This window comes from Ambystoma mexicanum, chromosome 7p, assembly GCF_040938575.1.
Source record: "Ambystoma mexicanum isolate Mex_15411 chromosome 7p, UKY_AmexF1_1, whole genome shotgun sequence".
In the NCBI taxonomy this organism is placed as follows: Eukaryota; Metazoa; Chordata; class Amphibia; order Caudata; family Ambystomatidae; genus Ambystoma; species Ambystoma mexicanum.
In genome coordinates this window covers 882724878-882752614 of record NC_090939.1, presented here as the reverse complement: position 1 = coordinate 882752614, position 27737 = coordinate 882724878, and the positions used below count along the sequence as shown (strand labels likewise).

At 45.1% G+C, this 27737-nt stretch overlaps 1 protein-coding gene across 2 annotated transcripts in view; it reads right to left on the bottom strand.

The window, feature by feature from the left end:
- The window catches only part of RASA3 (RAS p21 protein activator 3), a 1503746-nt gene that overhangs the window by 143216 nt on the left and 1332793 nt on the right, over positions 1–27737 (bottom strand). For both annotated transcript variants that reach the window (XM_069637121.1, XM_069637122.1), the window contains exons 13-15: positions 24149–24223; positions 13881–14004; positions 12931–13037 (exon numbers count right to left, since the gene is read on the bottom strand). In XM_069637121.1, coding sequence (XP_069493222.1) covers positions 12931–13037; positions 13881–14004; positions 24149–24223 — 306 coding nt within the window. The remainder of the gene's footprint in view (positions 1–12930; positions 13038–13880; positions 14005–24148; positions 24224–27737) is intronic.

The following is a 27737-nucleotide window of genomic DNA, read 5'->3' as shown; positions in this document are numbered from 1 at the left end:
ATTTTATCAATATCAGTCCTCAGTAAAAGGAAGGGCTGAGGCCATCCTACAGGGATACCAACCTAAGGACTGCATGTCAACCCCACAATTCAGCAGCAGCCACTTAACCCTCTGAGCTCGGTTACATTACATGGCACTTCATTCTGCCTCCCAGTGTGCACAGTCACATTCCTTTGCATGATAGAAAAAAACGAAGGGTATTTTGAATGAGTAAATCCACACCACAAAGAAAGCGACAGTCAATGCTAGATAACCAGTTTGAAGCCTTTTTCTAAGTGCTAGCAACATTGATAGGAGACAGAACTGTTGCACAGGAGATCTGCCTGGGATCACACTGCAGGAAACTGGTTTTGTGAGTGGTAGGGATAGTAGTGATAATTTGCGAGAGTTGTTTGATGTAATCTATCAAAAGAGAAATTCCGCGGATACATATGCAGCAATAAGTAAAGATGCTGAGAAGGCCTTTGACAGAGTGAGTTGGGCTTTTTTGAGTCAGGTTTTGCTTAAGATAAATTGTGTGCAAGTTTTTCTTAGATTTTTTGGAGCCTTATATGGGGATGCAAAAGCTGCAGTAATTGTTAATGGTAGCCGTTTGGAATGCTTTCAGATTTTAAATAGAACTAGGCAAGGTTGTCCTTTATCTCCGCTAATGTTTAACTTATTCATTGAGCCTCTTGCCATTATGCTTAGGAATCATCCTAATATAATGGTTATTTCGTTTGGGGAGTATGTGTCCAAGGTACTTTTGTATGCAGATGACCTTTTGGTCCTGATCTCGAACCCGGAGCGTTCAAATCCGGAACTTCTAGCAACTCTGCATGAGTTTGGCAAATTCTTCAATTATAAAGCCAATGTAGCAAAGACTTTGATTTATCCAATTTCAACATCGTGTCATAGGGGATTGTTGGAGGTGGGTCGGGAAATGTGGGCTGATTCAGGTCTTAAATATTTCGGTATTCATATAAATAGGAATGTGGAGTCATTGCTTGCACATAATGTCTGTTTGAAAGTTGCAGAAGTGGACAGTCTTTGCTGTAGATTGGAGAAGTTAAAAATAACCTTGTGGGGGAAATTTAATGTAGTTAAGATTTCCCTTCTTCTGAAATTTTTATATGTTTTTAGCATGCTCCCCCTGCCACTTTTGAATAATTTATTAGGTAGCATTAATAAATCATTGAATATGTTTGTGTTGGGGCGGGGGTGAGGAAATAGAGCAAGAATTTCCGAAAGATGTTCTTTATAAATCTGTGAAACTGGGTGGCTTTGGTTTTCCTGACATAAAGCAGTATCACTCTGCATTTATGTTACATGCGTTGCATCGTTGGTTGAGGTCCAATCGCAGTACTTGTGCAGGTTGGATTAAAATAGAGGAGGAGTCCATTTCTCCTGTCCCACCAGATGTTTTTTTGTTTATGGATAAAAGATGGCCTGTTGGTACTACGCGGCATGTTGTGAAGGAATGGTGTAAACATAATGAGATGCGGGAAGAGAAATACTTATTGTGTGCAGACTCCAGTTTATGGAAAAACCAGGCTGTGAAACAAAATAACCTTGTCTTGTCATGGATCTCGTGGCAGAGAGCTGGTATCTGGAAGATTGAGCAGGTTTACAATGGTCAGAGTATGCTTGATTTTGAGTTTCTGCGCTTTAAGTATAAGCTGAAAGCGTCTGAAATTTATCGATATAATATTCTGGAGGAACTTTTTGTTGTACTTTTCTCACCGTTGAATGCTGCAATGCATGCTTCAGCTACAATTTTTGTTCTTTCAAAGACTGTGCCCTTCTCTGCATCTATTCTGTATAAATCAGTTACACCCTCTGCATCTAAGTTACCATTTCAATGTGGTAGAGGGAATTGGGATTTGGATCTAAATTGCACATTGTCGGATATTGATTGGTGCTGCATATGTACAGGTCCAGATAAATACAAAATAGATTTAGATTTGATATAAACACAGCAAAGAATTAATCATTATTTATATTGGTCCCCATGGAAGATGGGAATCTTCCACTGCCTCTTCTCTGTCTCCTACACTCCTCGTTATGCTCAATACCTTTTGTACTTCACATCACTCCCATCCCTTTCCCCTACCAACCCCTCTCACCCCTGCCCTCCCCACGATCCACACTCTTTGCTTTGTCATCATGGCCATCTCCTCGTTTAACTCTCCTTCACCCCCCTCACCCCTACCCAACTCAGCTCCCTAACACCTCTTTCAGACGTCACAACCTTATCGATCCACAATTTGCTTCCACTCCCAACTCCATTGACATTGCCCTCTGGAACACCCGGTCAATCTGTAATAAAACAACTGCTGTCCTGGACTTATTCTTGCGCCTCAATCTCCATTTTCTCTGTATCACCGAAACATGGACCACCCGCGCCAACTCTTCTGTTCCTGCTTCTCTCACTTCTTCCTCATCTTCCTTTGCCCATGTCCCTCGTTCCTCAGGTCGTGCAGGTGGTTTAGGCCTTCTCTTTCATCCTAACTTTATCTCTTCTCCCACTATTCTTCCTGTTCTCCCCTCTTTTGAATTCATGTATAACATTTTTAATTCCCCGCATGCCATTTCTTTTCTTATTATTTACCGCCCTCCTGGTCCCCTCGGAACATTCTTTGATGACTTTGATTATCTCCTCAGCCTTATCTCCCCTAGTCCCACCCCTTTAATAGTACTAGGGGACTTTAATCTCCATCTTCCCTCCAACCCTCCTGGCCCTCCTCTTCTATCCATTCTAGATTCTTACCTTCTTACTCCTCTCCCATCCCCTCCCACTCACCTATCTGGCTCCACTCTTGATCTCATCTTTACCTCTTCATTCACTGCCTCTCTAATATCAACCCTACCTAAGGAACAAGTTACTTACCTGTAACTGTTGTTCTCCAGCATGGGTCTGGTATGGATTCACATGCTCATGAATATTCCCCGTCGTCAGGCTGGGAATCCTCGGTAAAGAAAAAATCAGTATCAGTTTCGTTTCTGATCTGTCTTTCTTAGTAGTAATCAATCACTGGTCTCTGGGTCATACTGCCCCCAGCCAATGACTGCCCTCTCCCTAAGCCCCTTCCCGGGCAGCCATCCTCAGATTTGGTAGCACGTAAAGTGGCAGTATGACCAAGTAAAGAGCCGCAGAGGGGAAGGAGGGAGGGTTTGCATGTGAATCCATGCCAGACCCATGCTGGAGAACAACAGTTACAGGTAAGTAACTTGTTCCTTCTCCAGCATGGGGTTTGGCATGGATTCACATGCTCATGAATATAAGAATACACAGCATTACACACATGCACAACCACGGGAGGTGGCAAAAGGCTCAACATTAAGCATTACATAAACTCAACATTAAGCAACTCTTACCTCCTCACCAGGCCCACCTTCAGGCGAACAGGTTGCACAGCACTGCTTGGCCGACTCTGGACTCCTCCCTGGAATCCCGGTCGACGCAGTAGAATCTCGTGAAGGTGTGTGTCGACCTCCACGTAGCAGCCCTGCAGATGTCCAGCAGGGGCACACCAGACAAGAATGCCGTAGTAGCAGCGATTGCTCTGGTCGAATGGGCTCTACAATGGCCGGGCAACGGTCGGTTGGCCAACTGATGAGTGCATGATGCAGCTGGAGAGCCATCTGGTTCACAGGTCCAAAGTTCACAAACAGCTGTGATGTCTTCCGAAAACTCTTCGTTCGGTCCACGTAGAACTTCAGCACTCCAGCTACATCCAGCGAGTGCAAAGTCCTCTCAGCAGGCGACGGAAAGAAAACTGGCAACACCAAGGGCTCGTTAAGATGGAAGTCCGATGGCACCTTGGGCATGAAAGACGGGTGCGTCCTCAGCACCACCCTCGTATCGTGAAAAGTCAAGTATGGAGGCTTGCAGGATAGGGCCTCAATCTCTGCCACGCACCGTGCGGAGATGATGGCCACAAGGAACGCTGTCTTCCACGTCAGGAACTTCAACGGAGCCGAGTGCAAAGGCTCGAATGGTGGCCACATGAGCCTGGTCAGCATCACGTTGAGCTCCCATGCCGGGGCTGGAGCCTTCACCGGCAGGAACGATCGGAACAGTCCCTTCATAAATTCCTTCACCAGTCGATGAGACCACAAGGACGGCCGTCCTGCAGTTCTGGTGTATCGGGAGATCGCTGCCAGATGTAGCTTGATGGAAGCGTGAGCTAGTCCAGCTTTGGCCAGCAACAGTAGGTATGGTAGCAATTGAGGTGCCGTAATCCGTAGAGGGTTGATCTTCTGTGCACGGCACCAGACAGAGAACCTCTTCCACTTACATCCGTAGCACTTGAGAGTTGAGGACGCCCTGGCCTTTGCAAGAACCTCTCTGCAGTCAGCCGGGATATCGTACCCTCCAAACTCTAGTGCTGCAGGAGCCAGGCCTGCAAGTTCAGCGACTACGGGTCGTGATGATGAATGGCGCCTCCCTCTCTGGAGAGAAGATATGCGTCCGTCGCCAACTTGACTGGTGGGGACGCTGAGAGGTCCAGAAGGTCCGGGAACCAGATCTCTCTCGGCCACGCCGGTGTGACGAGGATCATCCTGCACTAGGACCTCTTGAGCTGGCCGTTGAGTCGAAGCAGCAGCGGCAACGGAGGAAACGCATACAGGAACAGGCCGTCCCAGGGGAACGAGAAAGCATCGCCCATGCTCCTCGGCTGGTGGAACCTGCTGGCGAACCACTGGCACTTGGAGTTCGTCACCATCGCGAACAGGTCGATCTGGGGTTTACCCCATCGTTGGAAGAGCCGATCCACTTGATCCTGGCGTAGTTCCCACTAGTGGCACGAGTGCAGCTCCCTGCTGAATGAGTCAGCGATGTTTTTTATTCCTGCCAGATGGAAGGAAACCAGAAACATCCCCTGGGCGACGGCCCAGTGCCACAGATCCTGGGCTTCCATGGATAGGGCTGAGGGGATCTGGTGCCTCCCTGCGTCTGGATGTAGAACATCGTGGTGGTGTTGTCGGTGAAGATCCTCACGACCTTGCCCTTGAGAGACGGGAGGAACGACTTGAGCACCCAGAACACGGCACGGAGCTCCAAGATGTTGATGTGGAGAGACCTCTCCTCTGGGAGCCAAAGGCCTCTTACGTGGAGATCTCCGGTTTGTGCGCACCCCATCCCTCCAGGGAGGCGTCCGTCGTCACTGTCTCCTGATGTGCCGGGTCTGGAAGCCCCACCACTGAATAGCCCGATGGAAAACCTCGTTGAGCGGGATCTTGTCTTCGAAGCTGCCCGCTGCTTGCATCCAGCAGGCGTCGAGGAACTCCTGTAGAGGACGTATCCGTAGCCTGCACAGGTGCACTAGATAGATGCATAAGGACATCATATCGAGGAGGGACTTGATGGATCTCACCCTGGCCACGTCCATGGCTAGCAGGCGCTGCACCTTGCCTAAGATGGCCTTCGTCATTTCCTCTGACGGAGACGCCAAACGTTCCACTGCATCGAGCTTCGCTCCCAGAAACAGTGCCACCTGCGACGGAACCAAATGGGATTTCGGGTAGTTGGAGAAACCCAGCTCCGTGAGCAAGCGGACGGTCTTCACTGTGTGCTCGACGGCGAGTTCTCTTGTCCTTGCACGGATGAGCCAGTTGTCCAGGTAGGGGCAGACGTGGATCCCCTGCAGGCGCAGCCGCGCCGCCACTGGTGCTAGGCACTTGGTGAACACCCTGGGTGCCGACTTCAATCCAAATGGCAGAGCTCTGAATTGGTAGTGGCGTCCTTGGACTATAAATCTGAGGAACTTTCGGTGTCCTTTTAGGATGGGGATGTGGAAGTAAGCATCCTCCAAGTCCAACGACGATAGGAAGTCGCCCTCCTCCAGCTGTCCCAGCACGTGCTGGAGAGTGAACATCCTGAACTTCTGTGCCTTGATGTATTTGTTCAACCGACGTAGGTCCAGGATGGGGCGCCAACCGCCTGTCTTCTTTCTGACGAGGAAGTATCTTGAGTATACTCCGGTGCCCCGGAGCCTCTTGGGGACGAGCTCGATGGCACCTTTCTTGAGCATCGCCTTTACCTCCAACAGCAGTTGAGGGACATCATTTTCCTTCCTGGCCACGGGAGGAATGCGGGGACACTTCTTTTGGAATTCGAGAGTGTGCCCGTGGGCCAGGGCACCAGCACCCAACGGTCGGTGGAGATGGACTCCCACACGCTGACAAACTTCGCCAGCCAGCCTCCCACCGGGGTGCTTCGGTGGGGGCCGACGCTACGGCCGGTTCAATCTTGCTTGGAGGCGGCCTTGGCGCCTTGCCCTCCTTGGCGAAGACGCCGAGATCCTCCTTGCTTGCTGCAACCTCTGTAACCCTCCTGGGACGAGGAGCGGGCCGCCTGGCGGTACGTAGAGGAGCCACCGCCTGATCCCTTAGAGGCCCCCTGTCTGCCTCCGGCGCTCCGAAAGGGCCGTCGTTGCTGAAGGACTCCCAGGGCTTGGGCCGTCTGTGTCGGCCTTGATGGCCTGCAGCGACTCATCCACCGTTTTCCCAAACAGGTTGTTGCCGTCGAACGGCATGTCCAAAACTCTGGTCTGCACGTCCTGACGGAAATCTGTCGCCTTGAGCCAGCCTTGTTGTCGAAGGCAAACACTGTTGCCTAACTGGCGAAACCCGGTGTCAGCAATGTCCGTTGCCACCGTTATGGCGTGGTCTGACGCCACCTCACCTTCCTGCAGAATCTCCAGGGCCTCCGCCCTCTTGTCCTCTGGTAGGAAGTCCAGTAGGGGAGCTATCTTGTACCATAGCTCCCTGTCGTAACGGGCCACAATCGCTAAGGCGTTGGCCGCCTTAATTGTTGTCGCCGCCGACGAGATGACCAGTCACCCCATGGCATCTAATTTCTTACCCTCCCGTCAGGTGGGGAAGTAGAGGTTGAGGCTCTCGCCCCGCCGCCTTCTTCTTGGCTGCCGCTGAGACGACCGAATCCAGCGTAGGTTGAGCCCTGAGGCACAAAGGGGCGGCGTCAGGGACCCGGTACTTCTTCTCGTACCTGTCCCTCTTGGCAGGCTTTGTGGACGGGTTCTTAAGGATCGCAAGTCCCTCGTCCCAGATATCGTCGAGTAACGGTACCGCGAGGACCGTCTTTCTCTTGGCCTCTCGCCGTTGATAGAGGAAACCCTCCTTCTTCTGCTCCTCGGGGCAGAGCTGGAAGAGCTCGGATGCCCTGGCGATCATGGCGTGAAAGGAGCCAATTTCGTTGGGCGGGGAAGTCCGAGGGAGTGGTGATGGAAGATCCGTCCCGTCGTCACCACCGGCGTCATCCGTCCCCGTCTTATCTGTCGCTGTGTCATCCCTGGGGTCTGGTGAGGGGGGATGAGGGCTCCACGGGTAGTGGGGGCATGAAGGGCGTGGAGGGAGGAACTCTCCTCCGCTTGTTCGGAGGGCTTCCCGACGGGCCCGGTTCTGGATAATCCGTCGGGGTTTGTGGTAATCTCGTCCTTATCTCCGTGCATAAGGTTTGGATTGCCATCAAAATGGCCGCCGAGTTGTCTTGAGGCTCGGGCAATGGCTGTGACGGGAGGGAAGGCTGCTCCCTCCACTGGGGCCTCGTCGGCGCCACCGTCACTTTCTTCGACCACCTCTTCGGGATCCCTCCCGTGGGATCGTACCTTCTCGAACCTCTCGTTGAGGTTCTTCACGATTTCCACCAGCTCCTCCACAGAGGCTGAATCCGTGTCCGTAATGGCCACCGCCCCTCCCCCTCCCATCTTTTTATGCCTGGATCTTCACAGGGGGTCTTATCGATGGGCTGGAAAGAGGATTCCCTCCGCGGTGACAAGGAAACTATGGGCCCAGAGATCGCCTCCACTGGTGTAGCCTCCCCAGGCTTCGCCAGGGCCACCTAGACTCCCTCGATAGAGGCCTTAGCCGGTTGAATCAAGGCCTTCACCTTGGGGGGAGGGTCACCGCCTCGCTCCCCCTCGGCCGAATCCTTCGAGATCGACCGGGGCCTCTCCAGAAGCTTACCTGGGTTCTCGGATTTCCTCTTCCCCGAACCAGAGCGTTGGCTCGTGGTTGATGGTGCCGGGGAAGGCGTGCCCTGCCTGGCAGCCTTAGAGCCCGACCGTTCGGCGCTCCCGGTGCCCACGGACTTGCGGTGCTTAGCCTTCTGTTGGGCCCCCGTCGTCGGGGCACCCTCACAGGACTTAGAAGACCGCTCTGACCTTTTCTTCTTCTCACCTGCTGGGCCCTTCTCCAGCCAGCTGGTGAGGCGGGTACGACGATCCCTCATGGCCCGTTCCGATAGGTTCTTGCAGAACGCACAGTCCTTCTCCACGTGCGTCTTGTCCCCATGAAGGCAGTAGAGACATCTCGAATGCTCGTCCTCCTTGAAAACATTCTGTAACCCGCATCCAGGGCAGTTCCTGAACAGCTTGGATCCGGGCGTCGAGCTTCCCTTGTCCTGGGCCATGTCCATGGTAGGCCTCAGATCTTCTGGAATCTTCCAAGAAGCATAACACGATGAAAACTTCACCCTTGAGGGGTGTCGAAAATTCCGAAACGGGTCCCGGTTGATCAGAAGTAGAACGGTGGAGCTTGAGGCTTGATTTAACTGAAAAATTAGAAAATCTCTTTGAAAAAAGCGCGAAAACGCAGTAAAAGCTCGAGTGCTATAGCACGAGGACTCCCAACAATTGAACGTGTGGTAAAAATCTGAGGATGGCTGCAAAGGGAGGGGCTTAGGGAGAGGGCAGTCATTGGCTGGGGGCAGTATGACCCAGAGACCAGTGATTGGTTACTACTAAGAAAGACAGATCAGAAACGAAACTGATACTGATTTTTTCTTTACCGAGGATTCGCAGCCTGACGACAGGGAATATTCATGAGAATGTGAATCCATGCCAGACCCCATGCTGGAGAACTATATATCCAACCACTCCTTACTCTCTCTCTCCCTCACTCCTCCCACCTCTCCCCCTCACTCCCTTGCTCCCTCTACTTCCTTTTACCGGCGTGATCTGCGCAACTTTGACCCGACTCTTTTCTTTGCCTCCTGCTCCTCCTCCCTCCCCGCTCTCTCCGAATTCTCCTCCCTCTCTGCGTCCTCCACCTTAACTTCTTCCCTTACTTCTACTCTAGACCTTCTCTACCCTCTCTCCTCATTTCGTCCTTCTCGCAAACCTGCCCGACCATGGCTCACTTCTCACCTTTCCTCCATGCGTCGTTTCCTCAGATGCCTTGAACGATGCTGGCTCAAACACCCCTTCCCTTCTAACCAATCCACTTACTTTTCCTATCACTCCCTCTCTGATAACTGCCTTAACTCTGCTAAATGTACTTCTCTGACCTCCACTCCCAATCCGCTCACCCCCGCAGAATCTTTCAAACTCTCACTCGTCTTCTCTCTCCTCCTACTCCTGATCATTCCATTACCTCTCCTCTCTCTGCCTCTGATCTTGCCAACTTCTTTTCTAATAAAGTCCTCAATCTTTGTTTGCCAAGACATCCTCTCCTCCTCTTCTTTCTCCCCCCATATCACCACCTCCTCCCCCCTTCCTCTATGTCTTCCTTCACTCCTGTTTCTCAGTCTGACGTTTCCCTCCTCCTATCTAAAACCCATCCTTCCTCCTCCCCCTCTGACCCCATTCCTACCTCTCTTTTTCCCTAAATCTACCCCCTCCTCATTCCCTACCTTACCTCCTTCTTCAACTCTTGTATAGCTACATCTACCTTCCCATCCTCCTTCAAACACGCCACCATCATCCCTATTCTTAAAAACCTTCTGCTGATCCCCACCTAGCCTCTATCGCCCCCATCTCCCGTCTGCCCTTTCTCTCTAAACTTCTCAAACTCATTGTCTATACTCAACTCTCCTCCTTCGTCTCCACTCTCTCTTCTCCCCCTTACTCAATCTGGTTTCCGTCCTCACCACTCCACTGAAACTGCCCTCACTTCTGTTCTTAAATCTCTCCTCGCTACTCTAAGCACTCCTCCAGACTTATCCTTCTCGACCTCTCTGCTGCCATCGATACTGTTGATCACCCTCTACTCCTAAACTCTTTCTCCTCCCTTGCTCTCAAACACTCTGCCCTCAAGTGGTTCTCCTCCTATCTTTCCAACCGCACCTTTGCTGTTTCCTGGGGCAGTAACACCTCCCCTATCCTCTCAATCATGGCGTTCCCCAAGGCTCTGTCCTTGGCCCCTTTCTCTTCTCACTCTACACTTCCTTCCTGGCTCCCATCATCTCCTCCTTCGGTGTCTCATCATTTCTATGCTGATGACACCCAACTCTTCCTCCCCTTCTCTTCCTTCACCTCTGATATCCACTTTAAGCTCTCTTCCTGCCTTTCCGCAATTAAATCTTGTATGTCCTCTCACTTTCTAATTCTCTATACGGACAAAACAGAAGTCCTTTTTTTCCCCTGCTAACACACATCCTCCCCCCTACCCCCCACCATCTATTCTCTTCTCCCCTTCTCAGCTCCCCATCTCTCCCCATGCTCGCAATCTTGGCGTTCACATTGATTTGAATCTCACCCTCTCCCACCATATCTCTCTCACTGCCAGATCTTGCCGCTTCCACCTCTATAACATCCGGAAAACGTGTCCCTTCCTAGCTTTCCATGCTACCAAACTACTAATCTCCTCCCTCATCTTCTCTAGACTCTTCTACTGCTCCTCTCTCTTCTTTGGTCTCCCTTCAGCACACTTAATCCCCCTTAAATCTATATACCTCTCTGCTATCTGCTCCCTTTTTCTTCTTTCACCTTATGATTCCATCTCCTCTTCTCTCTCCTCCCTAGGCTGGCTCCCCTTTCACTCCCAGCTTAAATTTAATTTCCTATGTCTCGTTTTCAAATCCCTCTATGGTCTTGCTCCACCCTACCTTTCCTCTCTCCTCACTTTCTACACCCCTTCTCAACCCTTCCGCTCTGCCGATCTTTTCCTACTCGCTCCTCATCCATCACCCTGCGCCCCATCTCGCTTCCGATCCTTCCAACTTCTTGCTCCTTACCTTCGGAACCGTCTCCCTCTCCCTATCCTCTCTATCTCCTCCTACCCCTCTTTCCGATCTTCTCTAAAATCACATTTCCTCCAATCCCCACCCTGACATATTCTACTACCTCTCTCTCTTGATCCTACCACCCATCCTAACTCCTCCTTGTTGCCTCTCCCACTACAGTCTTACATCACTCATGTCACACCTCTGCATTCAAGTAAACTGTTGCATGTACTTCTCTCTGTTACTTGATTCACATGTTGTTCTACAATGCTTATTGTATTCTATTGGTCCTCTTGTAAAGCGCTTTGGCGTAAAGCGCTATATAAAAGTTTTATGAATACAAATAGAATGAGTAACCTGTGTAATGGGGACTTATGTTGGAATTGTAAAACGGAGGTGAGCACTACGCTCCACATGTTGTGGTTTTGTGGTAAATTACAATTATTCTGGGATGGTGTCTTTCAGAGGTTGGAGTTGGTTCTGGATCTCTCTATACCCAGAGATCCACTTGTCGCTGTGTTAGGTTTACTGCCCTCAAATATTAGGTTAACTACAAGTAAAATGTTTTGGATATATAGAGCCCTTTTGTTAGCTAAGAAGCAAATCTTGAAATTTTGGAAAAAGTTATACTTCTCTTAATATGGACGACTGGCTGCAGAGCTTGTACCTTTTGTCCAGGAGGGAGAAAATATCCTTTAAAGCAAAAGACACGCTTGATAAATATGGGAGGATATGGGGTGCATTTAATGATCTTTATGCTTGAATATTTGATCGTGTTCTAGGGTTCTTGTTTTGCTTTGTTTCTATTTTTACTCTTTCATTTTCTTTCCTTCCATTACCTTCTGTCGTCCTCTTTGAATTCTGTCTCCATCTGTTACTACTTATAGATTATTCTAAGAGATTATGTGTGAATAAGTGTAATTTTGTACATTTGAGATATTGTATTATGTTTTATTGCTACTGTATGGTCCTAAATGTATAAATAAACTTTTGAAAAAGGAAACCGAGAGGTCAAAACTCAGGATTCCTGGTTCCAAAATAACTACACAACGCGCGCTTGCAGTTTATAAATGACCAGTTTGGTATAAGCGCGCTTTTTATAATAATTAAAAAATGCCCTAAAAAGGCAGTTATCCAACATTGTTCCTCTTGTTTTAGTATGGTGTGTTGACTGAACTCTTGTTCTGTAACACAGTAAAATATCGTGTAGTGTGTTGGGTGTGTGAGAAAGGTGTTGCATGAATAGTTTTAGAGGACTTTTGAACATGGCAGGTAGTTTTGTCTATCAGCGTTTGAAGGGATACCCCAACCTTCTAAGCAAGCAGAAATTGGCTCTTGGCCAAAGGTTAGTCTGGAGCCTGTTCATTCGTGCACTGCAACACGGTGGATCCGTACCTCTCAGATGTCTGGTAGATGGCACTTTGTAGTATACGGGAGCCAACTATACCTTCATATGGATCTGCCGCGTTTAGTGGGATCGTTGCCTGACAGGCTTCCACTCCATAACATATTAAACAGCATGCGCAGCGTGAACAACACATTGGCACATTCCGAGTATGGCAGTGCAGGAAAAAAATTGGTGGCAACAGAATCACTGCTACTTTTCTCACTCCACCATACTAAGAGTATGGCCGTGGAGTGGGGAGTTTACCTCCAGCATCATGCTAGAGGTAAATCCTCCCACTTTCTGCAGAAAAGCAGCAGTAATTCTGCCAGCGGTAATTCCACCAAAAATGCCTCAGAGTCCAAAGAACTCAAAAAATGAGGATTAACTCCGCCACCACCACCACTTCTGACCCAGCGGTAATTACACTGGACTAAGTGATGGTAATTACATGGTGTGATATTCTGGTGGATTTACCGCCGGAATACCTACCAACTCGTAATGAGCACCATTGAGCTGAGAGGTTTTTCTGCTTTTCACTTTGCCATCTGCAGACTAACTTGTATGGCTTTCGGAAAGCAATCAGCGGTCTACTCACAGGGTGGTGTGGAGAAAGCTGGAAAAGGTTGGGTGAAAGAATGGCAGGTGCAAAGAACCTCAGGAAAATGAAGCTGCTCACAGCCGTATATCGAACATCTTGGTCTCCTGGAAAGAACAGAAGAGAGACAAAAACACCTAATCAGCCTCAGCACACAGATCAGTGCACTCCAGTGTTGGAAGCATTTTCTCCATGAGTGAAACGCCTCTCTAATCACCATGCATTATAAGCTGTATTATCAGAACATTATATGCAATGCTATCAAGGCCATTGATAATAGGAATCTGGAAGATAACATGGTGGCTAGCAAAGTTGAAAGTTTGGATGACATATTTCACGGTGGCAGAGTGCCAGCACACAGTTGGAATCCAGGATACTTGGATAACATGACTTTGCCGTTTTCTGGCTCAGCACTGCCAAGAATTCATACATTATGTTATCAGGCACCATTCAGTACGAAAGGCTGCCGGTCAGTAACGTCTTTACTGCACGATGTCCATATGTGTGTGTTAGGTTTCTAGGTGCGAGATGGGGGGACATTATTGAGCAGCTTGTCAGAGCCAATAACATTTCATATACAGAACTACGAAGATATGTATTTACGAGGAAGACAACAAAAGAACTCCAAAACATGTGTAGAATAAAGAACATGTTATTTGTAACATGTACCGCTACCACCGCAAGCCACGAAGGACAATGTCTTTGTATAAGTTTGGCCTCAGCTAGACTAGAATTCAGTAGAGCCAATCCAAAGACGGTATGTGGTCATTACATTTAGATTTTTTTTCCAGACAACTTCAATACAAACCCTGTTATGCAGTCTTAGCGTGGGGCTGGGGACAATGTTCTCAAAGGAAGTAAATGAGCATGTCCAAATCAGTGAAGCTATCCAGTCAGATAGTTTTGGGAGCTAACGCACCGGTAGACAAACCAATGGGAGAATGGCTCACCTTGGAAACGCTTGGCAGCAGATTCTCTCAACGAAAAGAAAATATCGCACATAACTGTGGGGCAGCTCATCCCAGACTTTGTGATGACATTGAAAATACGGTCAACGTATTGCCTAAGGTTTTCCTGAAAAAGGTTACAAATAAAGTAGGTTAACAATCAAACAGATCACACCTTTGTGCATACAAAGAACATTGTACTATTTCAAAGGGAACAAACGTGTCTCATAAAATATTCCTTCATAGTGTTTATGTGTTTCTGTCCAATCCTCTTTCCACACCCACCCCCCTGCAGTGTAACCAACATCGGTCCATCGGAGCAAGACGGCCTTTCCACATACACATTATTTTGTAACCTAGAAGGCAAGTCACAATTTGCAATGGATTAAAGGCTCAAGTGAGCCACAGTATAACATGCATATGAAAGAAGATCAACATTAAACGGATCACTATGCCAAAAATGACTGAGATTAACATCATTTTTTAGACTTACTTTTTACCTTCACCTATGACCTCTTGGAGAAAGCCTTGGGATCAAACTTACACAGATTTTACTCAACAGTAGAGCAACAGAAAAGACAGTGTGGTTGGTAGTTTTGAGGGTTACATGAATACGTATCTTGGGGGGGCAGGAATTTATGGTAAAAACACAATGGCTCCATGAAGTTATAAGGAGGAAGCCTTGAGGTGATTTATACAGTCAGCAGGGTTTCCGCTCTCCTCTGAAACGCCCCAAAACGTGTTCTTACTGCAGGGGCATCACTAGCTCTAGACATGCAGAAGTAATAACCCTGTGATGACCAGGCTAGTTCCCCAAATACTCAGGGATTGACACCAGCGTTACCCTAAAGTCCTTCATGACATTTACATGTAGTATGATGTTTGTCATGGAGCTAGAATGTGCTCAAATGCAGATGGTCGGGTATGTAAGCGGAATGCAGCAAAGGCTGAAACAACTGATTGTAAATGTTCACAGTGTGCATGGAGAATCAAGCCAATAAACCATGATGCAATAAGTAAGATTTCTTGAGTTTTGGCATAAAATCTTTAATGAGAATGGTCCATCGAACTTTAGAGATATCAAAATCGAGAAGTGTTGACTGCAAAAAGGGGATGGTTTTCGAATTCTTCATTGGGTCAAACTGTGCTTGATGCACAGGAGATGAAAGCAGACGAGATGTATACACATTTTCTCAGGGAAAGGTCCTACTGAAAACAGCATGATACCCTCAGACCATTGAAGTAACAGTGAGGTTGGTCTTCACGCCAGTGGTCTACCGACCTGGATAAACGCTCGGAAAACCAGACAAGGTTACTTGTGGCCCTTTCTGCAGATGTTACTCTTGCACAGAACCCAGTCCAAGTTGAGTAGAAGCCATGCTGCTGCTATAGTGTAACTCAAATTAAGCTGTAAAGGGTATGTGGTTGTTTTTGTAACCATCAAGCAGTTAGTTGCTGGTACTCAACCAAGACTAACCACAGAAAGGATAGCCATGCAATGTGCACATTCTCCTGGCTCATGACCCAAATCTCAAATAATCTGCAAACAAGGCAGAGATTATTTAAGGGTTGAATGAAGAACCTCCCTGCGTCCCTAAACTGGCTCTGTCACATTCACGTTCCATTCATATTAAACCAATCATGTGATTGAGTGAAGCACTTGAGAAATACAGGACGATTATTTTCTGATAAAGCAATGTTAAAAGACACAATGACAGAGTGTATGGCGGACTGCAATGACAAACAGAAAACGATGGTGAAAGAACCTGAAATTGTATTTGTACAAACATTTGGGCTAACGAGTGGATGTACCAAGTAGATTATCCCAAAATATTGACCAATCATAGCAAACAAGGAATTAAGCGCCAGTACCAACAATCCACCTATGTGAGAAGATCCATTTACTCAAGTTGACAAAGTGCAGAGGTTTCAGGCTCTAGAAATGGGTCCTTATCCTGGTCTGTGCATAGCTATGCAACAGCAAGTCCCCCAGGACTGATTGCATTACTACATAATCCCCATTCACAGGGAGATTAATTCCACGAAAGTGCAGAGTAAGAGCAGTCAAGCTGCAGTCCGGTGCCAAGAAGGAGCCTGGAAGCCAGGGGCGTAGCTGTGAGGCAACAGCAGATGGAGTCTAACTATGCCCTGCGAAGTAAAATGCAGTATTTGGTCAAGGGGAGCTCCCAGGATTCGTTAAGACCTGAACAATACACATTTAAGGGTCTTTCTGGTCAAACTGTGCAAAAAGACTTGCCCCTTGAATTACTGCCTACCAGAGTGACAACAACGTCCATTGTAACGGCTACCCAAATGATTACAGAGGATCTGACTAGGTCAAAGGATTTATTAAGTCAGCCGCTGAAAGGAGGGCAGGGGGTTGAAACGATGACGGCTAAAACCACTGGAAAAAGATCACGCTTTTTTTTGCTAAAAGAGATTAATTTCACAGCGTTAGGCACGTTTCTGATAGAGAATGGGAGAGGTCAGAGACATTACTGATGCAGAGCTATTAGAGGGCGCTCTGATGCCCAACCTGCAGTAGCAACTTGACCCACCATTACTGTCCACCCCAAGATCTGCTATTCAGTTATTTACATCAGGTACACTATTGAATGAGTGTATATTAAAGCTAGTTACATCAGACATTGCCATCAGTTTACCTCCAACCTCTGGGGTCCAGGTAAGAGAATCGCACCCTCAACATACAGATTCACCTGCGTATCACTCTAGTTTGAATATGTCGAGTGCTCAAGATATGGTACTTCCATCTGCCAATGTGGTGTCTAGAGATTCAAATAGCGATTCTAATAGGGATTTGGAACTTTTGTCTGCAACGTCCAACTATTCTATAGCAAGTTCATCAAGCTAAATTAGATCTATGGGAGGACCAGGCTAGGGCCCTTCACACCATGATAAGTCTAATATAATGTTGGCTTTAACAATGTCTCTTAAACTTTTCTTAAATTATATGAATCTATCAATGACCATTAAAGATCATGCTACATAGTTGGCCATGCTAAACTCTAAAATTATATTCATAGAAGGTTTAATAACAGCTCTTAAACACGAGACTAAAGCCCTAGGGCCTTCAGCTGAGCCTCAATCAATGTTTATGAATTACCCTCCGAGCGAGGAGGACTGTTAATACCCATCCACGTCAAATTATTAATCCTGCTGTAGATTTGATAGCAGAGGATCTCCAAATAAATAGCAAAGTCAATACAAAACAAGCATACAACCCGGAAGATAGTATTCAAGTGATATCAACTGAGGGTCCTGGTATGCAGGAGAAACAAGATGACCAAACCCAGGGCCCCGCAGAATATTCTATTTTCTATCAAAAATGTAGAAAGAAACAAGGGGGAAGAAGGAGATGCAGACCAAGAAAACAAAAAATCCCCATGGGTCGAGAAAAATCTTGTGAAATTTAGAATTGCTGAATAAGACTGTACAGCTCTCGACCGTTATACAAATAAAATAAAAAAATTAAAATAATGATAATTTTTTTTTTTTAAAAAGTCTCTTAACACAAGAGAAGCAAAAGAAGTTGAATCCCACTAACATAAGAGTCTGTGAGGAATATCTGATCCCTCAAGATAATGTAATGAACCTCTCTACTTATACCATACAGAATATTGAAGAGGGAAAACCTCAGCCTTCTCTTCCATTCGTAGAAAAAGATCAGAAGTCCATTAAGAAAATAAATCCTCCACCTGCTACTTCTATGGAAGAGACTTTAAAACCTTTGGCCCAGTGTTATCCCTTGTCTTTGACGCTGGAACAAAAAAGGCGGCAAGATGATTTGAATTAGGAGGCCTCTATAGAGCGATGACATCTGCATTGAAAAAGCACATTAGGACAGACTAAAAATAATAGGGCAGGACTTTAAGGAAAAAGACAGGGTTGAAATGTGTCTGGAAAGATTCTTGCATGTGGATGATTGTCTAATTTTAAATTGAAACAACGTTTTGTAATTATTCCATCGCATACCTAATATAAGGTCTATTGGGTGTAGTGATATAAACAGTGTGGAGTGTGCATACCGAGCACAATTAGACCATGTGCTCCTCCATTTAGATTCCGGTATCATTGTTAGAAGCTGCACCCCTGTTGCTTTCATTAGGATTTGTATCATTGGAAGTTGGCAGAAGAATAATTGCTGGCAGACACTTACCAAGTGAAAGAAAAAGGTTGATCAAGGCCTAAAACCACGTTGAGAACGCTGGGGGGGGGGGGGGAGAACGATTGTGTTTGAATGTAGAAAATGAAGATTTTGATAAAGAGGATTTGAGAACTGCTATCCAGAAGTATAAACAATTTCGTTTACAGGTGACATGTGATGTATTTAATTTAAATCAAAGGAAAATTATAATTGATGTACCGGAAACTGAAATGGCTAAGCAGGAAATGTCTTGGGCTTGGTCAGCCGAAGACCTGGTTAACAAAAATTAACTAACTAGCGGAATAAAGTCTAAAGGTACTACTGTTGGCTCCTGGAATACACAAGGTTGTAACCATTCATTTAGAAAAGGGGAGTTTAGATTTGTCGATTTAGATATCTTATGTCTTCAAGAAACCTGGCTACGTTCTGTCCCGATATAAGATGGTTTTTCTATTCTTCTGAACCCTGCAATTCAGGGCCATAGGGGAAGGCCAGTTTAGGGATTATTAGTAGCTGCAAGGAATGGTATAGGAATTGCATTAATAGAAGAAGTAAATCCCAATCCGTTTATTTCAGACACTAAAGTTATTATGTGATGAAGCCTAACATCCTGGGTAGGGTATGCTAGCAATGCTTAATCGTTATTGGTACTGAACCGAATTAATAGATTCCGTTACTAATTTGATTGATGACTTCCTGATAAATCCTGAACATTCATTCAGCAGTCTTAGTCTGTGGGGACTTAAACATAACTTGTTTTGATAGGAATAGAGAAGTAGTGGGTAAGTCATCAAACTGTGTCAAATAAGCAGCTAAAATAGGTTTGGCTTAATTAACGCTAATGGAGACACAAGACCTAAATGTATTAAATGGCCAAGTGCCAGGAGATATTCCAAAGAAACCCAACTTGGACTAGAGGGGACCAGTCGGCGACACTTGATTACATGTTTGTCTTGGGCACTGCTCTGCCCTATATTACTAATTTTCAAGCAATTCCTTCCATGCAGAGTGATCATTTCATTTTAAACATGTGTTACTCATTAGGAAGTTGTACAGGTAATAGGTGCTATATATAAAAAGTTGAAATAACACAAGGAAGGAATTGTTTGTTTTCCAGGCCATCTCTGGTAGAAAGATGTACAGAGTGCTATAAGGAATTCCTCCAAAATGGAGCAGAGAGACCCCTAGGGCATTGTTGATTATGTCCCAATCCTGCCCAATTTTGTTGAGAGTAAAATGCCCAGAAGCAGACCTCAATTTAATCATAAACATGCATTTAAACGCAGATGTAGTGCATTATAAAAGAGTTTTGAGCTGACATTAGAAAAATGAAAACTCTACCTAGAAAAGATTTTATTATCCGGCTCAGAAAACGTGAGCAAAAGTTGAAAAACTGGTTGCGGGTCCACAAGCCTCTACTGATGCAACAGGATGCAGAAAAAATGCTGATAGCTAGATATAAACAATGTACGAGGGACATATGGCAATTAAGACTGAGGGCACATCGCAGTCCGCTTTACAAGTAAACCCGCTATCGGAGGCTGCGTGGGTCACTCACTTTGAGGACACTTTAGCTTATCCAGGAACTGGACAGGACTGTGTTATTATGAGAACAGTAGAGTGGGATATACCTCTGGAGAAAGAAGAGTTAACTTTTTTGATTAAAAAAGGCAAGTAACTCTAGAGCACCAGGGCCAGATGGTCTGAAAAACAGGACCCTAAAACATCCAGAATTGTGGGCTGAATTCTTGTTTCTACTGTCCAAACAAGTAGCAAAAAGTAAAGCAGTTCCCGCCTTGTGGAAATCAGCAATTCTAATCTCGATTTTTAACAAGAGCAATAGGGCAAATCCTAGAAATTATTGCTTTAGCTGCCTTTTGGATATAGCAGGAAATATGTTTTCCTCGCTAGTATTGGGTCGTTTGATGAATTGCATAAAAAATGTCAATAGAAATGACAATCGGTCTTTATTAAAGATGCTGGTACAACGTTAAATGCAGTAATTCTTAATATCTTCAAAAAAAAGGGCACTTGCTAGGGGAACTACGATTTATTTGGCCTTTTATTGATTTTTCCCAAGCATTTGACAGTGTTGACCGTGCACTTTTGTAGGCTAACATGCAAAATTGGGGTTGTCCACTTGATTTACTGGAGATAGTCCAGGCCCTGTACAGTTTTACATCTCTCAGAGTAAGACTAAATCTGGAAGGAAAACTTTTTGGGGTAAATCGAACACATAAGGACCTAAAACAAGGTTGTTCATTGGCACAAGCACGTTTTAATTGATTTATTTCAGACTTGGGGGACACCTTGTCAAAACTCCAGCCTTCCACTGTGCATCAACGACAGACCATTCAGCTGGATGCTGTACACCGATGATTTGGTCCTATCAGACCAACCCCCTAGTAGCCTGCATCGCCAGCTTGATATGATGCAAGAATATACACAGAATAATGGCCTTACAGTTGATGTCCCAATTTCTTCAGTGATGACAGTGTAATCACTGAAGAAAAAACGTATGTCTACTTATATTGTACAGGGTGGAAACTTTTGCTTATTTGTGTAAGTGTATAAATTGGAATCTGGCAGATACTCCAAATGTGGATATGTTGAGACTAAAGGTTAAGAATCTAGCAGCACACGCACGTGTCTTAAAACACAAGCTATGGCCACTTTTCATTGTTACCAGTTCTCCATTTTTACAAGTTGAAAGTGGTCCCTACATTGACTTACAGAGCAGAGGTATCCGTATACTTACTCCAGAAACTTGGCCAATATTGGAGAGTATCTTTGGAAAAGGGCCCTAGCACTTCAGAAGGGAGTCCTGATACAACTTATTCGGTTTGAGCTGGGCCTGCTCTCCTTGTATGCAATGGTGTTTTGGAAGATGTTGGCCTTCTTTCGGAAATGCTTAGTGGAGGAACCTACTTCAATGTTTCAAATGTTGAATAAAACCCTTAAAAATGATAATGACACAGAAATACTAGAATGGAGAACTGGCTGTATGGCCATCTTGAATATGATAGCGGTACTTCTAGAATTGTTGGTCTTAAACACCAATGTAGTGACAGTGACACTCTGGGAGAACGAGTGAATTAACTCAAGAAGAATCTAAAACATAAAATATTTTATCATTTTCAACAGGAAAACGAATCTTTTAATATTTGACCTGCTTATTTGGAAAAAAGCCCTAATCAATTTGATATGAATCAATTTTTAAGACTGCATTTTAATTTATTCCCGACTTTGGAAGTGCTAACCACACAATCATGAGGGGAAATGTGGATGTTAAGTGCACATTTTGTAAAATTGATAGAGACATTAAACCATCTATTGCTATCTTGCACTGGATTAACTAATCTGAGAACTTTGCATATTGGTACTATTATGATGATGAATTATATAGATCATTAACTGCAGATGAATGGTGGAAAAAACTAGGTAGTGGAAATAAAGTTGGTTTTAGCACGAGTTACATTTTTTAATATAGTTTTTTCCACCTTTAAGGAATAAATGTTTATGTGAATATGATTAAATATCAATGGTATTGTTAATAATGATGAATGTATGAATTGTTTTATTGCTGAAATGTTGAATTTTACTTATTGAATGCAGTAAAAAAGTTTGTAATAAACCAAACTCTTAATAAACAATAAAGCAAATTCCACTTAAAACCTGTTTGTTTTAATGTCCATCTGGAAGGGTGTGCATTGGGGAGACGACCAGGAGTGTTAAGGAGAGAACATTTGCCACAAGTCTGCAATACACTGCAGTAATGGACTGATCTTTACCCACAATGCCGTGCATAGTGAGACATGGGGTCATAACTGAAATAGAATTCAATTCAAGGCTCTCACCCTAGCCCACCGATACATCCACAGAAAGGCACCAGGGTACCTGAAATCTAAAATACACACATATGCACCCATGCACAAATCAGATGGCCTTTTAACACTTTGATCTTTACGGAGTAAAACAGCCATTTTGCTTTTTAGCATGCATTGTTCCATTCCCTTAGCAACCCAGCATCCATTGCTTTAACATGTTTGATCTTCTCTGGATGTGGAGACATGTTTCAGTGACTAAAAGCAGGTGTATGATGACATTGTTTTAGCAAAAGTCAAAAGTACTTCTTCCAGAAGCGTATCTACATTTTGCAGACTATTGGCAGGTTACACCTGTCAGAGAATCAGTTCACTATCCAGCCAATCTCCGTGCTCTTCCAAATGAGTCAATCGAGCAGTCGCTCACAAAAAACAAAATCCTCTTTTTCACCCCCTTTGGCCACTCAAAAGGTTGATAGGTATGTTGGGGTTATTAACTCACAATGGAGGTTTTGACAGGACTCAACACGTTTCCATGGTCCAACCTGGAGAAGTCATGAGCAATACAGATTGTTGTGCTGCACTGAACGGAGTATGAGAACGCTGGGAGCGAGTGGATCAGGTGCCTCACTTGGAGGGCTAGGTCAGCATCGGGCCTGGGCAGCTGCTACTGCCCATGGGATATTGATTCTAGGATTAGAAACACTATGCGTGAATAGCCTGGCCAATGTGCAGCTGCTAGTAGAGAGGAGGTCCACAAGTGAGACTACATTGATTGTAGGACCTTTGAGCACACACCAGAAATAGGAAACATACTGGAAAATGTAAATTTGGTATATTTCATCTCATAATTGAGGTCTTTCGCTTAATAATAAAAAATGAACGATGAACTGGGATGTAGTGTGCGGTTTACTGGTTATGCGACTGTATGAGGTAATTTACTAAAACATATTGATTGACCTTTGCAATTAACATTTTACATATGGTAACCCTTCCAGCCCTTCCAGTAGGTGTCCAGCCAAAGGATCGAAAAAAAAGGATCGAACGCCCTTTTTTCAAAACCAAACGGACCGAAAAAAAGGGTCGAATGCTTTTTTATTTATTGATATATTTGTTAGTTTAGTATGCAAATAAAAAAAAATTTCTTTTAAAGAAAACGGGGGGGGGGGGGGTGTTGGGGGAGGGAACACCCCCAATAAAAAATAAAATTCAACCCTTTTTTTTGGTCCTTTTGGTGTCGGAAAAAAGGCATTCCTTTGTTTTGTTTTAGATCCTATCACCTGTAACCCTTCCAGTAACTATTATTGTGCTGGCATCATTCAAACAAATTGTATGGTTACAACACTAACGTCACAAGTATCGCTTCAAACAAAGCACACACTGTTAAATGTTCTGTAAGAATTGTCGAAACGGAAAATTCTAAACTATGCATGTAGGACTAGACGAACTAACTTCCATGGGTAAAAGTTGTAGTGTGGTCATTGCAACCTCATGAACCAGGGGCGGCATTAGAGAAACATTGCACTGGTGCACAAGCAATACGCACTAGGGCAGAACAATTGCACAGATGAAAAAACGCACTTCCAGTGTATTTTTGCACCAAGACAAAGTTTGCCCAAGTCTAGTGAGAAGTGCAAAAATGCATGGAACTAGTTTATTTTTGCACTTGGGCAATTTTTACCTTATTGTTAATTGCACTGGCACTGATGCAAAGTTTCCGCAATATTGCCGGGGGTGGTTTCCATGTCTGGCTCTATGTGTTCTTATTTATTTACACCGCTGTTTCGCAAACTGCCCAAGTGATGCACACAAAATGTATGAAAGTAATAAGCTGACAAACCCTCTACAAAGATGACATTTTAGTAAACAGACAGCTGTGGAAAGAAAATCATTTTGAACAGATGGATACAAATTAGACCAAAGTAGCCGTCATTCTGCCGGCCATTTTCTTAGCCCACTTTTTGTGAAGTTTAACAGATCACCAGAAAACACCTTCCTGAGCGGAAGTGAGAACTGCGAACTCAGGGATGTAATGGCTCACGTCCAACAAGCATGTTAGCCTTATCCTACGATGGTCGGAGATGCGTTGAGATCATCCCTCTCCTTGGTCTTCGTATTTGAGAATAAAGATGGAGGGCTCTGTGAGCTTCAATAGACAGTCAGTACATTGGCAGCCCACTGACTACCCGGGCAGTGGTCTGACGATCAGCACCATTTGGTGGCATTGCATTTCAGTTGCTCACTTGCCAGTGTACACTTGGTCTCGAATTAAGGGTGCCTACCTTGTTGGTCTCCAGACTCTCTCCATCCTTCAATTTAACCGGATCGACTTCACAAGGTTTATGGACCTCGCAGATCTGGGAAAATATCAAAAATAATCACATTGGTCTTTCAGCAGGAAATACGGATGCACACGACAGCACAATTAATGGACCCTTTATATATGCTGCTACAGCATCCGCAAATCCTTTGTAATTCCCTGCTTGCGCTTCCGAGGATGAACCAGCACTAAGCCGCTTAGGATGACGAGGCACAAACCACACACCTAATGAAGGTCTGTGATGCACCCCAGACGGCAGTAGCAGACATGTGGACACACACACATTTCCAACTTAGTGTGTTAGGACAAGAAGAGATGGGGAAAGCTGTGAAGTGAGCTTCATATGTACCTTACGATTTTAACAATGTAAATACAGTAAGGAAAATGTACAAAATGAGGACTAAATTAAATGTACGTATCCTGAACAATACACAAACTATGGTGAAATAAAGGTTGGTGTGCCATTTCCTTCCCCCTTGCCCAACTAGAAAGTGAGATGAAGGAAGTTAAAAATCAGTGTAGGCATGCAGTTGTGAACAAAAAGAAACCGAGCACTTGAGCAACCAAGCAAAGATGCCAGTCACCAGAGTACAAAACTGTGAAGCGAATGCGGTCACATAAAAACTTTAAAATCCCAATGAAGCAAGCACTGAAAGCTCAGTGATTGGTCACGCCCTAGCTTAAGATTGTCACTGTGTAGGTGCATAGCCACCTGTTGGCAATCCTTCATGAATGGCTTTTTAACGCTTGTGTGAGGTGTTGGCTATGTGCAGGTCATCAAGCACATCCTCTCTCTTATGCAGGCTCCTCTCCAGAGCTAAAGGGGTAGTTCGGTCAGAAGTTGTATTGGCCCAATCGATCAGGCATGTATTTAAGAGCATACACCAATCGTTCTTAAAAGAAATTCCAATGCAACTTACCTGAGTTTTTCTCACTTTAACACATGCGAAAATGACAGGGCAGACAGTGCCATCTTGTGCTAACCCTATCCGTTGATCCATCGCACCAAGTTCAAGTGCCCTCGCGGTACTATTTCAGATCACCCACCCCTAATGCTGTAATCACTAGATGCTCACACGGAGCGCCACCTATTTTAAATCATGTTAGTGGGCAGCGTATCCAAACGTACCCCGTCATCACCAACGTCATAACGTTATTTAGCGCAGAACCATGAACATGAACACACATCCACAACAGGCGCAAACATTTTGTTTCTTTTCACAAAAATGATTTAAACAGTTTATTTTGAAGACAACAGCAATGGTCGGGAGCGTTACAAGTAGTTTTGATTTTGACAGAATGCTGAAAAGAAGTAATTAAGTCCACAAAAAGATGGGTAACCTTTTCCAGTAGAGTTTATAGCTAGTGTCCATCGCATGGTTCTCGTTTTTTGTTTAACTGTGAATGGTGATCTTATAATGCTGATTGAGGTCATCAATCGACTAATTCCAGTTTGCATTGTTTACAGAAAGTTATTATCTTCCATCATGGATTTCTGATCGACACACATGGTGTTGCATTACAGAGAAGAAATGGGTGGTTTAAATTTCAAATGCAACACTTTCACATATGCACGTTTTCAGAACCTATATGCTGCCATGTTGCTCCTTATTACTGCAACTGCAAAAGGACAGATTGGTGTCTGGTGATCACCCCAGATAATGGTCATCAGAGAGGAGTTGATGATTATTTTCCAATTACTGTTGAAGTAGCCTTCGACCGGTAAACTGTAACCATGACAGGTGCACATCGGTATAACTATATAAAATCGAGAATGCAAAATACATTTCAGTACCCAATTTATAATTGTATGTACACAGTACATATTTACGTTACTATTTAAGTTACAATTAACACGTACGATGTCTGTTTGCATCAAATTGAACTTTATCCATCACGTTAATCATGTTGCATACAGCAAACTTGCCATAATCGCTTGCAAAAATATTATTTAAATCTTTGCTTACATTGTGTCTTGTACTTCCATTCTCCCTATGTGATGGATGACTAACCGCTTCGAAAGACAGATCTCAGTAATAGAAACTTAACTTTCCTACGTTAGCTTTCAATATAGTGAATCTCATCAATTCTGTGCAAATATTCAACACTTTTTGTCCTTCAAATTGCTAGTGCGGTGGATTCAAGGACAAATAACAATGCAACCCTTCATCCAGCGTTCACAACTTGTCAGTTTCGTTTGAGAAGCATGTATTGCTGTTAGCTAAGTAGCTATCCCCACCATCAGTGTGGATTAGAAACGTACAAACTAATTTCAGTAATCATGCTTGACATATAGAGATTGTTACAGCATGAAATACAGATTCATGGATATAGATGAATGAAAAGTGGTGGGTTAACATATAGAGATGGCACAGATGGACCATGAAGGGAGTGGGGCTAGGGGAGAGGCGATATTGCACCAGGCTGGGTGGACTGTTGCACCCAGGGCAACATGTGCAATGAGCAACAATAAAAATAAAAACTATTTTACATCACTAAAATTCCAGCATGTCTCGAACGAGTGCAGTTTTGAAAGGCTTACTGGCTTCTGTACATATCTATTCTAGCAATCATATTGATTTCTGCTTTGATGCAGGTGTGCCCGGTTTTCCTCCACATGTAGACTTCCACAGTAAGCTATGAATGTGCAAATGTCACAGACGCACGTTCATACTGCACATTGCCAAGACACATTTCTTTGCTCTTTATTACAATGTTGGCTAACACTGTGGGACATAAACCTTTGGTTTGTTGCAATCTGCAGTGACTAATCACGATTCCTACTTTCCAGCGAGGTAAGACTTAATTTATTTTATTTAGTTATTGGTTATTTGTAAAGCACCTATACAGAAAATGGTGTTTCAAGGTGCCACAAGACAAAAAGGGAGTGCAGGGGTGCAGAGGCAATGTATGAAAAAAAATAACTGTCCTATTGGGCCTTGTGTCATTCGGATCGTGCAAGAGCAGTAACAAGAAGTGCAGCGGGGAGGGAGTGGGGAGGCGGGGAAGGTGTAGGTCGGGCATCAGGGAAAATGCTAGGGTGGGAGGAAGGTGCGGGCAGGAGGCATACAAGTGCAGGGGTGATGAGGAGGGGATGAGTGCAGGTTTTTGTGGAGCGGGGGGAGGGAGCAGGAAGACATGGTGCTGGGGTATACTGGGCGAGGAGGGCCTGGGGCCCTGAGGAGCTCACAAGGGACCAGGCAGCTAGTCAATGTGACAGAGGGGGGCAGGAGGGGTGGGGGGACTGAGGAAGTGAAAAGTTGGGTTTTGAGAATCTTCCAGAGAGGCAGGGAGACCATTACAGAGGGATGCTCCTGCTGAGGAAAGATCTACCCTACACTCTCTGCTTGGAATAGCATCTGATCTGCAGAGAATTGCAGCTAGATGACCAAAAGGTTTCTAAGAGGGAGGTATTTAGGAAAAGAGTCAGATGTGGAGTCCCTGGCCACAGAAAGCCTTGTGAATGATGCAGATGGTCTTGAACTTGATCCTCGCATGCAACCAGGAGCCAGTGGAGATATTTGTGGGAGATGCGGTCCCTGGCCTGGAGG